The 12,382-nt window shown below is 43.4% G+C and overlaps 1 protein-coding gene across 8 annotated transcripts in view; it reads right to left on the reverse strand.

The window, feature by feature from the left end:
- TMEM245 (transmembrane protein 245) overlaps nt 1–12,382 on the reverse strand; it is a 102,722-nt gene that overhangs the window by 78,326 nt on the left and 12,014 nt on the right. For all 8 annotated transcript variants that reach the window (XR_016224761.1, XR_016224762.1, XM_051843365.3 and 5 more), the window contains one exon: nt 11,704–11,805. Coding sequence is in view for 6 of the 8 variants with exons in the window: in XM_051843365.3 (XP_051699325.3) it covers nt 11,704–11,805 (102 nt within the window). In the remaining 2 variants the exon portion in view is untranslated. The remainder of the gene's footprint in view (nt 1–11,703; nt 11,806–12,382) is intronic.

Consider the following 12,382-nt stretch of genomic DNA (forward strand, 5'->3'; position numbering starts at 1 on the left):
CCTAAACAATCAGTTATGACTCAGTATGTTATGAACTAATGTAAACTAATGCAGAATGTCTGGGGAGCACAGAAGATGGAAATCTAAGCCATATCGGGAGGTCAGAAAAGTGCTCCCAAAGGAGCAGTCCAACAAGAATATTAAAGATGCCATCCTTTCAACCCATTTAGACAGACGTTAGATTAAAAAGGCAGAACAAGGTTACCTTGGGAAAGAGAGGCTGGCATCTTGGAGGGCAGGGGTGGGAAAGTGTTCCAGAGAGATGAAGAGTAGGTGCAAAGACACAAAGTCAAGACAAAGCAGAGGGTCCTCTTCAATGAACTCCAAGAAGTTCCATAGTTGAACATGGGGTACGGAAAGAAGACTCAAAAGGCACGAGGATGCCGAGGGAGATGGGTCAGAGAACAAAGGTCTCATAGTGACCATGCACAACGCAGGGGTCCAGAGCACAGGTGAGAATACAAGTCTACTTCAGTTTAAACCCAGGTCCATTCCTTACTACTTGGATGACTACAGGCAACTTATTTAGCACACTGGTGCTTCAGTCTCCCCAAGTGTGAAATGGGGTTCATATGATTCCTCTCTCATGCGAAAATTAAGTGAAACAATATATATAATGTGCTTAGAACAATGCTTAATATGTAATAAGTGCTCAATAAATGTAATCAGGGTAGGCTTTTGGCACAATGGGCTAAGCCATCACTTGGAATGTCTGCATTCCATATTGGGGGGCCTGTTCAAGTCTCAGCTACTCTGCTTTTGACCAGTTTCCTTCTAAACAGTGCTGGGAGGCAACAGGTGATGGCTCAAACATTTGACTCCCTGTCACCAACACAGGAGACCTGGATAGAGGTCAACCCCACCATGGCTGTTGCAGACATCTGGGGAGTAAACTAAAGAGTAGACGACCTCTCTCTGTGTCTCTGCCACAGTGCCTATGAAACAAAAATAAACACTTTTAAAAATAGTTGTTAGTTATGATCAACATCATCTATAGCAAAATACTGGCTTGAGGCTCTAAACTGTAAGCACAAGCCCCAGTATTTTATATTATTTCTCTGTACCTCTCATCCCTTCTATATTATAGTTACTTTCCTATGTCTTATCCCCCTTAGTAGACATTTTTAGATCTCTCCATAGTCATTTCCCTTCATCTAACCTCCCAGTAGACATTTTCAGCTCTCTTCACAGAACTAAGCAAAACTTTTTGCACAAAGAAGGCCCTTCAAGACTTGAACAAAAGCTAAAATCATCAGATCACATCTTTCAAGAATTGACTTAGACTCCCCAACCTGCTGATGTCACTAAAATGCACAATATATTTTAGCTACCTCATTGAAAATTATGCAATAGCACCCTTAATGCACAAATAATTCAGCAAACCTTTAGAGTGCCTCAAACTTCACAAAAATAGGAAAGGAGGCAAGGGCATTTGGCACCCCAGTTAAGTTGCCACTTGGGATGCCCACAGTGCCTATCAGAGTGCATGGGTTCAAGTCATGGCTCTGCTCTGTCTTTCAAACAAATTTTTCTAAAAAATTCAAAGCATGAAAGAAAAAAAAAAAGAATGAGCAAAATGTGAAAATTATGGATGTAAGACTTGGCAACTAATCCTATGAAACAGATATGCATTTTAACAACTTCTTAGTCATAGCCTTCAGCACTTTCAAAAAGGGTCCAGACAGGAAAATGATAAACTGGACAAAAGAATGCCAGGATCGAGAATCTAGACAGGGTCATGGGATTAAATAAAAAGCCCCAGCTAAATATAGGCACACAAATAAGGGAACATAATCTTGGGACTCAAGGACTAAAAAACAAAAAAGGAAACAGTATCCACGGTTTCAAATATCAATCTGCCCAGGGACACAGCCAGCATTCAGTGCAGGCCCAAATAACAGGGCATCTACACAGGTCCACAAAAGCAGGCCACTGACACTCGCAGCCTAGCACCAGAGGACAGAAACTGAGAGTGTGGCCCGTTAGAAACAGATCACAAGGTCAGATTAAATCTGTGAATACAGCCAACAACAATGGGAAGGCTAACTTTTTCAATCGTCGTGGGAAGACATCATTTGAAAAGAAGTCTAAATAAGGAGGTACCCTGGTCTACCTTCATTCTTTTTCACAGAACCTGTGGTGGCTGCCTAGACTACATTCGAAGATGTTTGCTAGAAGGAGGTATCACATACCAAATCAAAGTGCCCTTTGAAGAGACTTCTGTTTCCATTACTCACATGGAAAATACATCTCCCTCTCAAAGGTAGCACTTCACAAGGACCTGGACAGGGAACAGGAAGTTCCTTCAGGCCTCTGTAACTGACAGTATCAGAACTGGGGAGTGGGAGAAGGGCAGTAGGAAATTTAATTAAGGGCCAGCATTGTGGTGTAGTAGGTAAAGCCACCACTGCAACACCAGCGTCCCACATGGGCACCAGTTCATGTCCAGCCTGCTCCACTTCCAATTCAACTTCCTGCTAATGGCCTGGGAAAAGCAGCAGAGGAGGCCCAAGTGTTTGGGTCCCTACTACCCACACGAGAGACCTGGAGGAAGCTCCTGGCTTCAGCCTGGCCCAGCCCTGGTCATTGTGGCCACCTGGGAAGTGAACCAATGGATGGAGAATCTCTCCTTCTCTTTCCCTCTTTGTAACTCTGCTTTTCAAATAAATAAATAAATCTTTAACAACAAAATTTTTTTTCAAAAAATAAATTTAATCTGCCCTTTTCTTTTTTTCAATTTGGGTTAAACTGGACCAAACTTGTTCATTTACATTGCATGCTACCCCCAAGCAGTCAGACAGCTACTAGGCCTTTCCTGGAAAGATACTTCTGGTCATTTACAAGCCATCTCTGGAAGGACAGCACCCTGCTCTACCTGCTGGCACTTCTTGCACTGGGGGTCAAAGCTATTAAAGGCACATGGGACACTTCTTACCCTAACTGTCCAAGAAATCTCTCATACCCAGCATACGGCCCCTGAGGTGCTTCTTCATCTATAAAATAGGCATAATAATACCAGTCTCACTGGTTGGCACATTTAAAGCCCCTCCCAGGGCCTTGCTTAGGGGAGACAGCCCTGATGCCAGCGTTCTTCTTTCCTTACAGGCCAAGGGAGCACACTAAAGCTGGGTTCCAGGTGCTCTGGTTCAGAGCTCATGGAGCAGTAAGAGGTGGGACCTTCAAGAAGTGATTCACCGGAGGGCTCTGTCCTCGTGGTAGGGTGCCATGATACAAAGGGGAGTTTGGCCCCTGTATTGCTCTCTCTCCTTCCACAAAGTAAGAACACAATGAGAAGGCCCTCACATGCCAGCACCTGGATATCGGACTTCCCAGGTTGCACCACCACGAGCCAGTAAATCTCTGTTCATTATAAACGACCTAGTCTGTGGTATCATGGTAGCAGCACAGAGTGGACTGAGACACAAGGTTTCTACAAGATGGGATTCCCAGGGTCCAGGAGGCACAGGAGCCAGGTCCTGTAGTTGTGAAAAACCAACACAGCAACGTGGAGGACTGCAGGAGCTAACAACCACAGCTGGGTGACAGAAGGACCTTTCAGGATGACTGATGCTAGTTCAAAAAGCCAGATGAAGGGACAGAACTCCGGGCTTAGAGTCAAGGACTCTACCAGTCACTTGTGTGGCTGTGGGCAAGTCAGTTAACCACTCAAATTAAATGTCTTCCTTTGCAAACCAGGGGGTTCATCTAACAAAGTTTCATTTGATTGTGGATTTAAAAAGATACACCTGGGGGCAGCAGTTCAGCTGCCATTTCAAACACCTGGACCCCACATCAGACTGCCTGGTTCAAGTCCCAGCTATTCCACTTGTGATCCAGCTTCCTGTTAATGCACAACCTGCGAGGCAGTAGGTGATAACTCAAGCAGTTGGGCCCCTGCCACCGACATGGGAGACCAAGACTGAGTTCCAAGCTCCTGGCTTCAGCCTGGCCCAGTCCAGGCTGTCACAGGCATTTGGGTAATGAACCAGTAGACAGAAGATCTCTCTTCTGTCTCCCTTCCTTTGAAATAAAGTAAATATATAAATAAAATGATAGTACATTCAAAAGCACATAAGAGTTCCTGGTCCATGGTAGGCACTTAAAATAATTTTTCTCTACATTATCTGGGCTTCTAGGAAATACCACGTAAGAGTTCCCCAGCTCTAAGAGAAAACTACTGAGTAAGGACCCTGGGTTCAGAAGGAGCCACTGAAACTAACTCAGGAAGGATCCATAAGAAGCATTTTCTGGGTCTAGGAACCAAACTCATGATGAAACCCTGACAAGTAATTCTGTAAGTCACATGAACCACTGCTCATGAAGATTCTACAACAGCAAAAGATTCAAAGATGTGAAGACACAGGGAAAGACACTGGCACAGACCAAGATTCCAAAGGGACAGTGGAAGACAAGGGAGGAATGAGGCACACAGCCACACCTACAGGAGGGAACTTCCTATACCCCTAAGGGAAGATCAGTGCTTTCACTCTTGATTTTAAAAGAAACAAAGTTCTGAAAGAAAGAGGGAAAAAAAATTCAAAAATTTATTTTAAAAGACATTCAAAAAAATTTATCTTTTTAAAGATTTATGAAAGGTTGGCCGGCACTGCGGCTAAATAGGCTAATCCTCCGCCTGCGGCGCTGGCACACCAGGTTCTAGTCCCGGTCAGGGCGCCAGATTCTGTCCCGGTTGCCCCTCTTCCAGTCCAGCTCTCTGCTGTGGCCTAGGAGGGCAGTGGAGGATGGTCCAAGTGCTTGGGCCCTGCACCTGCATGGGAGACCAGGAGAAGCACCTGGCTCCTGGCTTCGGATCAGTGCGGTGCGCCGGCCGCAGTGGCCATTGTGGGGTGAATCAACAGTAAAAGGAAGACCTTTCTCTCTCTCTCTCTCTCACTGTCCACTCTGCCTATCAAAAAAAAAAAAAAAAAAAAAAGATTTATGAAAGGCAGAGTTAACAGAGAGGCAGAAACAGAGGGAAGGAGAGAAGGAGGGAAGGAGGGAGGAAGAATGGGAGAAAGTGAGGAAGAGAGGAAGGGAAAGAGGAAGAGAGGGAGAAAGAAGGTCTTTCATTTGCAGGTTCACTTCACACATGGCTGCAATGGCCAGAGCTGGGCTGATCCAAAACCAGGAGCCAGGAGCTTCTTTCGGGTCTCCCACGTGGGTGTAGGGGCCCAAAGACTTGTGCCATCTTCTCCTGCTTTCCCAGGCCATAACAGAGAGCTGGATCAGAAGTGGAGCAGGCAGGACTCAAACAGTCTAGCACCCATATGGGATGCCAGCACTGCAGATGGCGGCTTTACCTGCTGCGCCACAGTGCCGGGCTCCAAAAGATTTATTTTACAATGAGAATTTCTTAGATTACAAGTCCTGGAAGTGATTCAACATCAATCAAAGACAATGTATTCTGAAGTAGGCTAAAATGACTATAAAACTAAGAGAATAAACAATTCCACATCTGCTCCACACTGACCATGTGTCCCCCTGATTTCCCTGATTTCTTTCCTTGTAATAGTCTGTAACACAAATACCACAAGTCTGGTTTGTGTGCCAACACACCACTGCTGGGTTTGCTACAGGTAACAATAACTCACCAGGTCCTTCATTTCCCCCCACTTCCAAAACTTGTCTTAGAGAAGCCTTGTCCTCACAATTCCCTCGGCTGCATCACCAGATGACCAGAATTTACACCCCCAGAGAAAACCCAGCTGAAGATTGGGTTTAGGCTGACGTTATCCATGGTTTTCCTTAGGCCTGGACAAGCAGTCAGAAGGGAGAGCTGTCCTGGGTAAGGCAGAAAGGGTCACCAGAGGGGTCTGAATCACGGTTAGGGGAGAGACGGATGATGACACAGCCACCTAAAGGAACAAGTGGGGACCACTAAGATTCCTACAGCAGCCACCAACTCAGGACATTTACTTTCACCACGCCACAGGACTACAAAATGCAACAGATTATGACCAGAAAGGCTGAATAAAGAAAAGTCAGAAAGACAACAAAACATAAATGAAAACTCTTCCCATTTCCTAAGGTCAAAGAAATTTGTGATTGAGGTTTCTTTGTTTCGGGTAGCTATTTTAAAATTCCAAACATCTATTTATAAATAAAGGTATCTTACAGTTAAAAGACATTACTCATTTACAAAGTAAAATAATAAAAAACAAATTTTAAAAAATTCAGAAGAATGCTACACAAATACACCAGAGTGCCAAAGACAGCCTTGTGATCAGAATAAAATAAAATGCTAAAATAATATTGTAGATAATGCTTCTACATCAAAAGGTACTCACAACATAATTAAGTTTAAAATGTGGATTACAGGGGCCAGTGCTGTGGCATAGCAGGTTAGGCCACTGGCTGCAGTGCCATCATCCTATATAGGTCCTGGTTCAAGTCCTGGCTGCTCTACTTCCAATCCAGCTCCTGCTAATGTGCCTGGGAAGGCAGTGGGAGATGGCCTAAGTGCTTGAATCCCTGCCACCCACGTGGAAGACCCAGAGGAAGCTCCTGACTCCTGGCTTAGATCAGTGCAGCTACAGCCGTTGTGGCCATTTGGGGAGTGAACCACTGGATGGAAGATCTCTCTCTCTAATTCTTTCTCTAACTCTGCCTTTCAAATAAATAAATAAAATCTTTTTTAAAAAAAAGTGTGGGTTACAGAGGCCGGTGCTGTGGCATAGTAGGCTAAGCCTCTGCCGGCAGTGCTGGCATCCCATATGGGCACTCTGGTGTCTCGGCTGCTCCTATTCCAATCCAGGCCTCTGTTATAGCCTGGGAAAGCAGCAGAAGATGGCCCAACTCCTTGGGCCCCTGCACCCACATGGGAGACCTGGAAGAAGCTCCTGGCTCCTGGCCCATGGCTCCTGGCTTCAGACTGGCACAGCTCTGGCCATTGCAGCTACTTGGGGAGTGAACCAGCAGACTGAAGATCTCTCTCTGTATATATAACTCTGCATTTCAAATAAATTAATTAAAATCTTTTTTAAAAAGTGGGTTACAAAAGAAAATGTTCTTTTAATCCAATTTTTTGTGTTAAAAAAAAGTCTAAAGGCATAAAATCTGTAATATTTTGGTAAAATATGTGGAATTTTGAATGATGTTGATTTTCTTCCTCTGTATTTTCTAATTTTACTGTAATAAACTGGTATCTGAGAAATGAATATTTTCTTCTAAAAACCCACTGCAGTTAGTAATTTGCTCTCTTAGCTTATGTCTAGCCATCAGAAAGAAGGTACAGTCACTCAAAAATCAGATTTACCTCTCAGTCATAGTCAAAATGCAAGCTGGACCATGACTCTATTTTTATATTTTCTTCACTTACAAATCCTTGGGAACTTGTACCTTTAACAAACTACTACTGGACAAAGAGCCCTTGCAGCCAGAGTACCTCAAAAATAACCTTTAAAAGTGCATGGTCTGGGGCCGGCGTCACGGCTCACTAGGCTAATCCTCTGCCTTGCGGCGCCGGCACACCGGGTTCTAGTCCTGGTCGGGGTGCCGGATTCTGTCCCGGTTGCCCCTCTTCCAGGCCAGCTCTCTGCTGTGGCCCGGGAGTGTAGTGGAGGATGACCCAAGTGCTTGGGCCCTGCACCCCATGGGAGACCAGGAGAAGCACCTGGCTCCTGCCTTCGGATCGGCGCGGTACGCCAGCCGTGGCAGCCATTGGAGGGTGAGCCAACGGCAAAGGAAGACCTTTCTCTCTGTCTCTCTCACTGTCCACTCTGCCTGTCAAAAAAAAAAAAAAAAAAAAAGGTGCATGGTCTGGAGCTGGCGCTGTGGCGCAGCAGGTTAAGCAACTACCTGCATTGCTGCCACCCTTTATGGGCACCAGTTCAAGTCCCAGCTGCTCCACTTTCAACCCTGCTCCCTGCTAATCTGCCTGGGAAGGCAGTGGAAGATGGCCCAAATGCTTGGGTCCCTGCACCCATGTGGGAGACCCAAAGAAGCTCCTGGCTTTGGCCTGGGCTAGCCCTGGCTTTTTCAGCCATTTGGGCTGTCTCTCCTTCTCTAACTGCCTTTCAAATAAATAAATACATCTTTTTTAAAAAAAAAGTTCATGGTCTATTCAACGATGTAGAAGTTCCAGACACGCAATCAGGCAAGAAAAGGAAATTACAGGCATCCTAATGCAAAAGGAAGAAATAAAACCATCTCTACTACAAATGAAATGGCCTTCTATACACAAAATCCTTAAGAATCCATCAAAAAAAACTATTGAAACTAATTACTGAATTCAGTAAAGTTGCAGGATATAAGGTAAAAAAAAAAACAAGTTGTATTTCTCTATATTAGCAATGAATTATCCAAAAAGGGAATTAAGAAAACATTCCATTTATAGCGTCAAGAAGAATAAGATTAGGGGCACCTAATGGGGTACATGCAGCAGGCTAAGCCACCGCTGTGGACAGTCACATCCCTAAGTACCTGGGACTGAGTGCCAGCTGCTCCAATGTAAGTCCAGCTTCCTACTTATGAACACCTTGGGAGGCAGCAGATGATGATCAAGAACTTGGGTTACTGCCACCCATGTGGGAACAGCATTGAGTTAAAGGCTCCTGGCTTCGGTCTGGCTCAGCCCCAGCTGTTGTGGGCATTTGAGGAATAAACTAGTAGATGGAAGATCTCTATCAATCTCTCTCTTTCTCTCTCTGAAGCTCTTTCAAATTAAAAATAAACAAACTTACAAAAAAAATAGAGAATAAATTCAATCACTCATTCACTGGAAACTATAAAACACTACTGAAACAAATCGAAAGAGTAACTAAATAAATGGAAACGCTCCCCATGCTCATGAATCAGAAAGTTTTTGGTTTTGCTACTTTGCAAAGACAACAATACAAAGTGACCTAGAAATTCAAGGCAATGCCTATCAAAGTCCCAAAAACCTTTTTTGCAAAAACAGAAAAGTTGATCCTAAAGGCATATGGAAATGCAAGGACCCCAAAGAGCCAAAACAATCTTAAAAAAGAACAAAGCTGGAGAATCAACACTTTTTCATTTCAAAATTTATAACAAACTACAGTAAACAATACAGTACTGGCATACAGACAGACACATACATCAATAGAACATAACAGAATACTCCAGAAATAAGCCCATACATTTATGGACAACTGCTATTTTGTTTGAAAGGCACAGAAACAGACAGGAAAAAAAAAAAAAGATGTAAAATCTTCCGTCTACTGGTTCACTCCCCAAATGCCCACAAAAACAGGAGTTGGGCTAGGCCAAAGCCAGGAGTCCTGAACTAAATCCAGGACTCTGACATTGATGGCAAGAATCCAAATACTTGATTCATCACTTTCTGCCTTCCAGGTGAGCATATGTAGGAAGCTAGAACCAAAATAGGAGCCGATACTCAAATCCAGGTTCCAATATAGTACGTGTACACCCCAAGTAATGTCTCAACTATTGCATCAAACACCTACCCCTTGATTAACTAATTTCTGACTAGGGTGTCAAGAATATTCAGTGGAAAAAGGATAGTCTCTTCATCAACTGGTCCTGGGAAGAGTGGATATCCACATGCAAAAGACTGAAACTGGACCTGTACCTCACACCATATACAAAAATTAACAAAAAATAGATCAGTGGAGCCAGGCATTTGGTGGAGCAGCAGAGACATCTACAGTTCATGTTGTGAGTGCCTGGATCAAGTTCCAGCTCCTCCACTTCCAATCCAGCTTCTTGCTAATGCAAGATGGCAGCAAAGGAACTGGGTCCTTGAGGCCCGTGTGGGAGATCCAAATTGTGTTCCAGGCTCCTGGCTTTGACCTGACCTAGCCCTGGCTGTTGTGAGCATTTCCAGAATGAACCAGCAACAGATGATCTGTCTCTTTCTCTCTGCCTTTGAAATAAAGTGAAAATTTAAAAAAAATGGATCAATGATCTAAATATAAAAGAAAACATATACTTTTATGACCTTGGATTTGGCAATAGCTTCTTAGATATGAAGCTGAATGCATAGACAACAAAACTTTATAAGTTCTATGTGTCAGTTAAAAACAAGATAGACTTCAAAAACATTAAAATTTTCTGCACATCAAAGGAGACTATCAGGAAAGTAAAAGGACAATCCACAGAATGGGAGAAAATGCTTACAAATCATATCTGATAAGAGTCTATTATGCAGAGTATGTAAACAACTCCTAAAACTTAATGTCAAAAAGGCCTTTTTTTTTACAAGGAAAAATAAAGAATTTGAATAGACATTTCTCCAAAGATAAACAAATGACCAACAAGCACATAAGAAGGGTAATATCGTTAGTCATTAGGGAAATGAAAATCAAAACCACAATGAGATACTACTTTCTACCCACTAGACTGGCCATTATCAAAACAAAAAAGGAAGGGGCCAGCGCTGTGGCATAGTAGGCTAAGCCTCCGCCTGCAGCACCAATATCCCATACGGGTGCCAGTACTAGTCCCAGCTGCTCTTCTTCCCATACAGCTCTCTGCTATGGCCTGGGAAAGCAGTAAACGATGGCTCAAGTGCTTGGGCCCCTGCACCCGAGTGGAAGACCCAGAAGAAGCTCCTGGCTCCTGGCTTCGGATTGGCCTAGCTCCAGTCAATTTGGTCATTTGAGGAGTGAACTAGCAGATGGAAGACCTTTCTCTCTGTCTCTGTCTGTAACTCTGTCAAATAAATAAATAAAATCTTAAAAAAAAAAAAAAAAGGGAAAATAGAAAATGTTGGCAAGCATGTGGAAAAATTAGAATCTCATACATTGCTGGTGAGACTATAAAATGGTGCAGCTTCAAAACAGGTCAGCAGTTTACCAAAAAGTTAAATATAGAATTACTATATGACCCAGAAATTCCACTCCTAGGTAAACACAAAAAAATAATACTGGAACTCAGTGTTCAAACAAATATACATGAATGTTCACAGTAGCACTATATATGATAACCAAAAGGTAGAATACCTCTTGCTATGATTTGAATGTGTCCCAATCCTCAATGCATATGCCAATTTGTTTGATGTAAGACTTAGGAGGGAATTAGGATCAGATGAGGTCATGAGGATGGGACCCCATGACGGCCTCTGTGGCTTTAAAGAGGAGGAGGGAGGCTTGCTGTCAGCCTGCAATGCCCTCCATCACGTCTGATGCAGCAAGAAGGCCTTCACCAAATATGCCAAGCGGTTGCTGGCACCAAGCTCTTGAACTTCCCATCCTCCAGAACCATGAGCCAAATAAATATCTCAGATATTTTGTTATGGAAACAGAAAATGGACTAGGACATCAGAACCAAAATACCAGTCTCAGGTATGTTGCTATAACAATAAAAACAGACTAAGACAAGTCCTAATGTCCAAGAGCTGAGTAATGGAAAATATGGTCTACCCATACAAATATTAAGCAGTCATAAAAAGGAATGAAGTACAGATACATTCATCTCTCCTTTTGGAGAGATGAAAATGACTTGGAACCAGACAGAGGTGATGGAGGCACAGTGTTGCAAACATACAACATGCTATATAAAAATTGTTTGTGGTTCATTTTATGTGACATGAGTTATACTTCAATAAAAAATACAAAAAGTATAGTCTAACAACTTAAAATATTTTAAACAAATTTATTTTCTGTTCAGAAACCACCACAGGTTTTTAAACAGATTAACAGCTGTTGCACTGTAACATTTTTTATAAAGCAACTCTCCAAATTACTTCTACAAGTAATATTAACAGAATGCCCTATTTCTTACCAGAAGCCTCTTTTCCATTCTGCTTTTCATAGAGGGTGCCCACAGACATGAGGAAAACAATCATCAGGAAAACTGGAATTCTCCATGAGCCAGCCAGGGATGCTGCAAACGAGGAAGAACAGTTTCAGTGAAACAAAAGCCTTCTAATTTTGTTTTTAAAAAAGACTCCACTTTGTAAACTGACACAAGGATTTGGTATGCTTGCTCATAAAGCCCATCAAAAAGATAACTTCAGCTCAGGGTTTCCAGAGGAAAATCTGCCCCTGCTCCCAGAGGTCCCTGTGTAAAAGGCCAGGAATGTGCCAGCCTATCTTTAATGAGCTTGTACTGCCTGAGGAATTGAAAATACAGAGTTTAAGAGACCATCCTAACTTCAAACCACCCATCTGACCCCAAGAAAGACCAGAATCAGGAGGGATCCTTGGTTCTCTGAAAATACCACAGGACGTGAATCCTCATGGTAGAAGAGAATGGCCCAAAAGCACCCAGCACCCCAGTACACCCCACTCCACCTTAGCATATTAACAGGCCACCTCAACCATCAGCATTTCTCAGAGAGGCTCCAGGGCCACATAAGGTACCTGCCAGCCTCCCTCCTCTGCCTCCACCAAATCCAGAGGGAGGCTCAGCAGACAGCAGGGAGTCTTGTACATAAACCCCTCTGGCACTCCAACTCAAC

Source organism: Oryctolagus cuniculus, chromosome 1, assembly GCF_051225735.1.
Source record: "Oryctolagus cuniculus isolate XC-2025 breed Fujian yellow rabbit chromosome 1, ASM5122573v1, whole genome shotgun sequence".
Taxonomy (NCBI): domain Eukaryota; kingdom Metazoa; phylum Chordata; class Mammalia; order Lagomorpha; family Leporidae; genus Oryctolagus; species Oryctolagus cuniculus.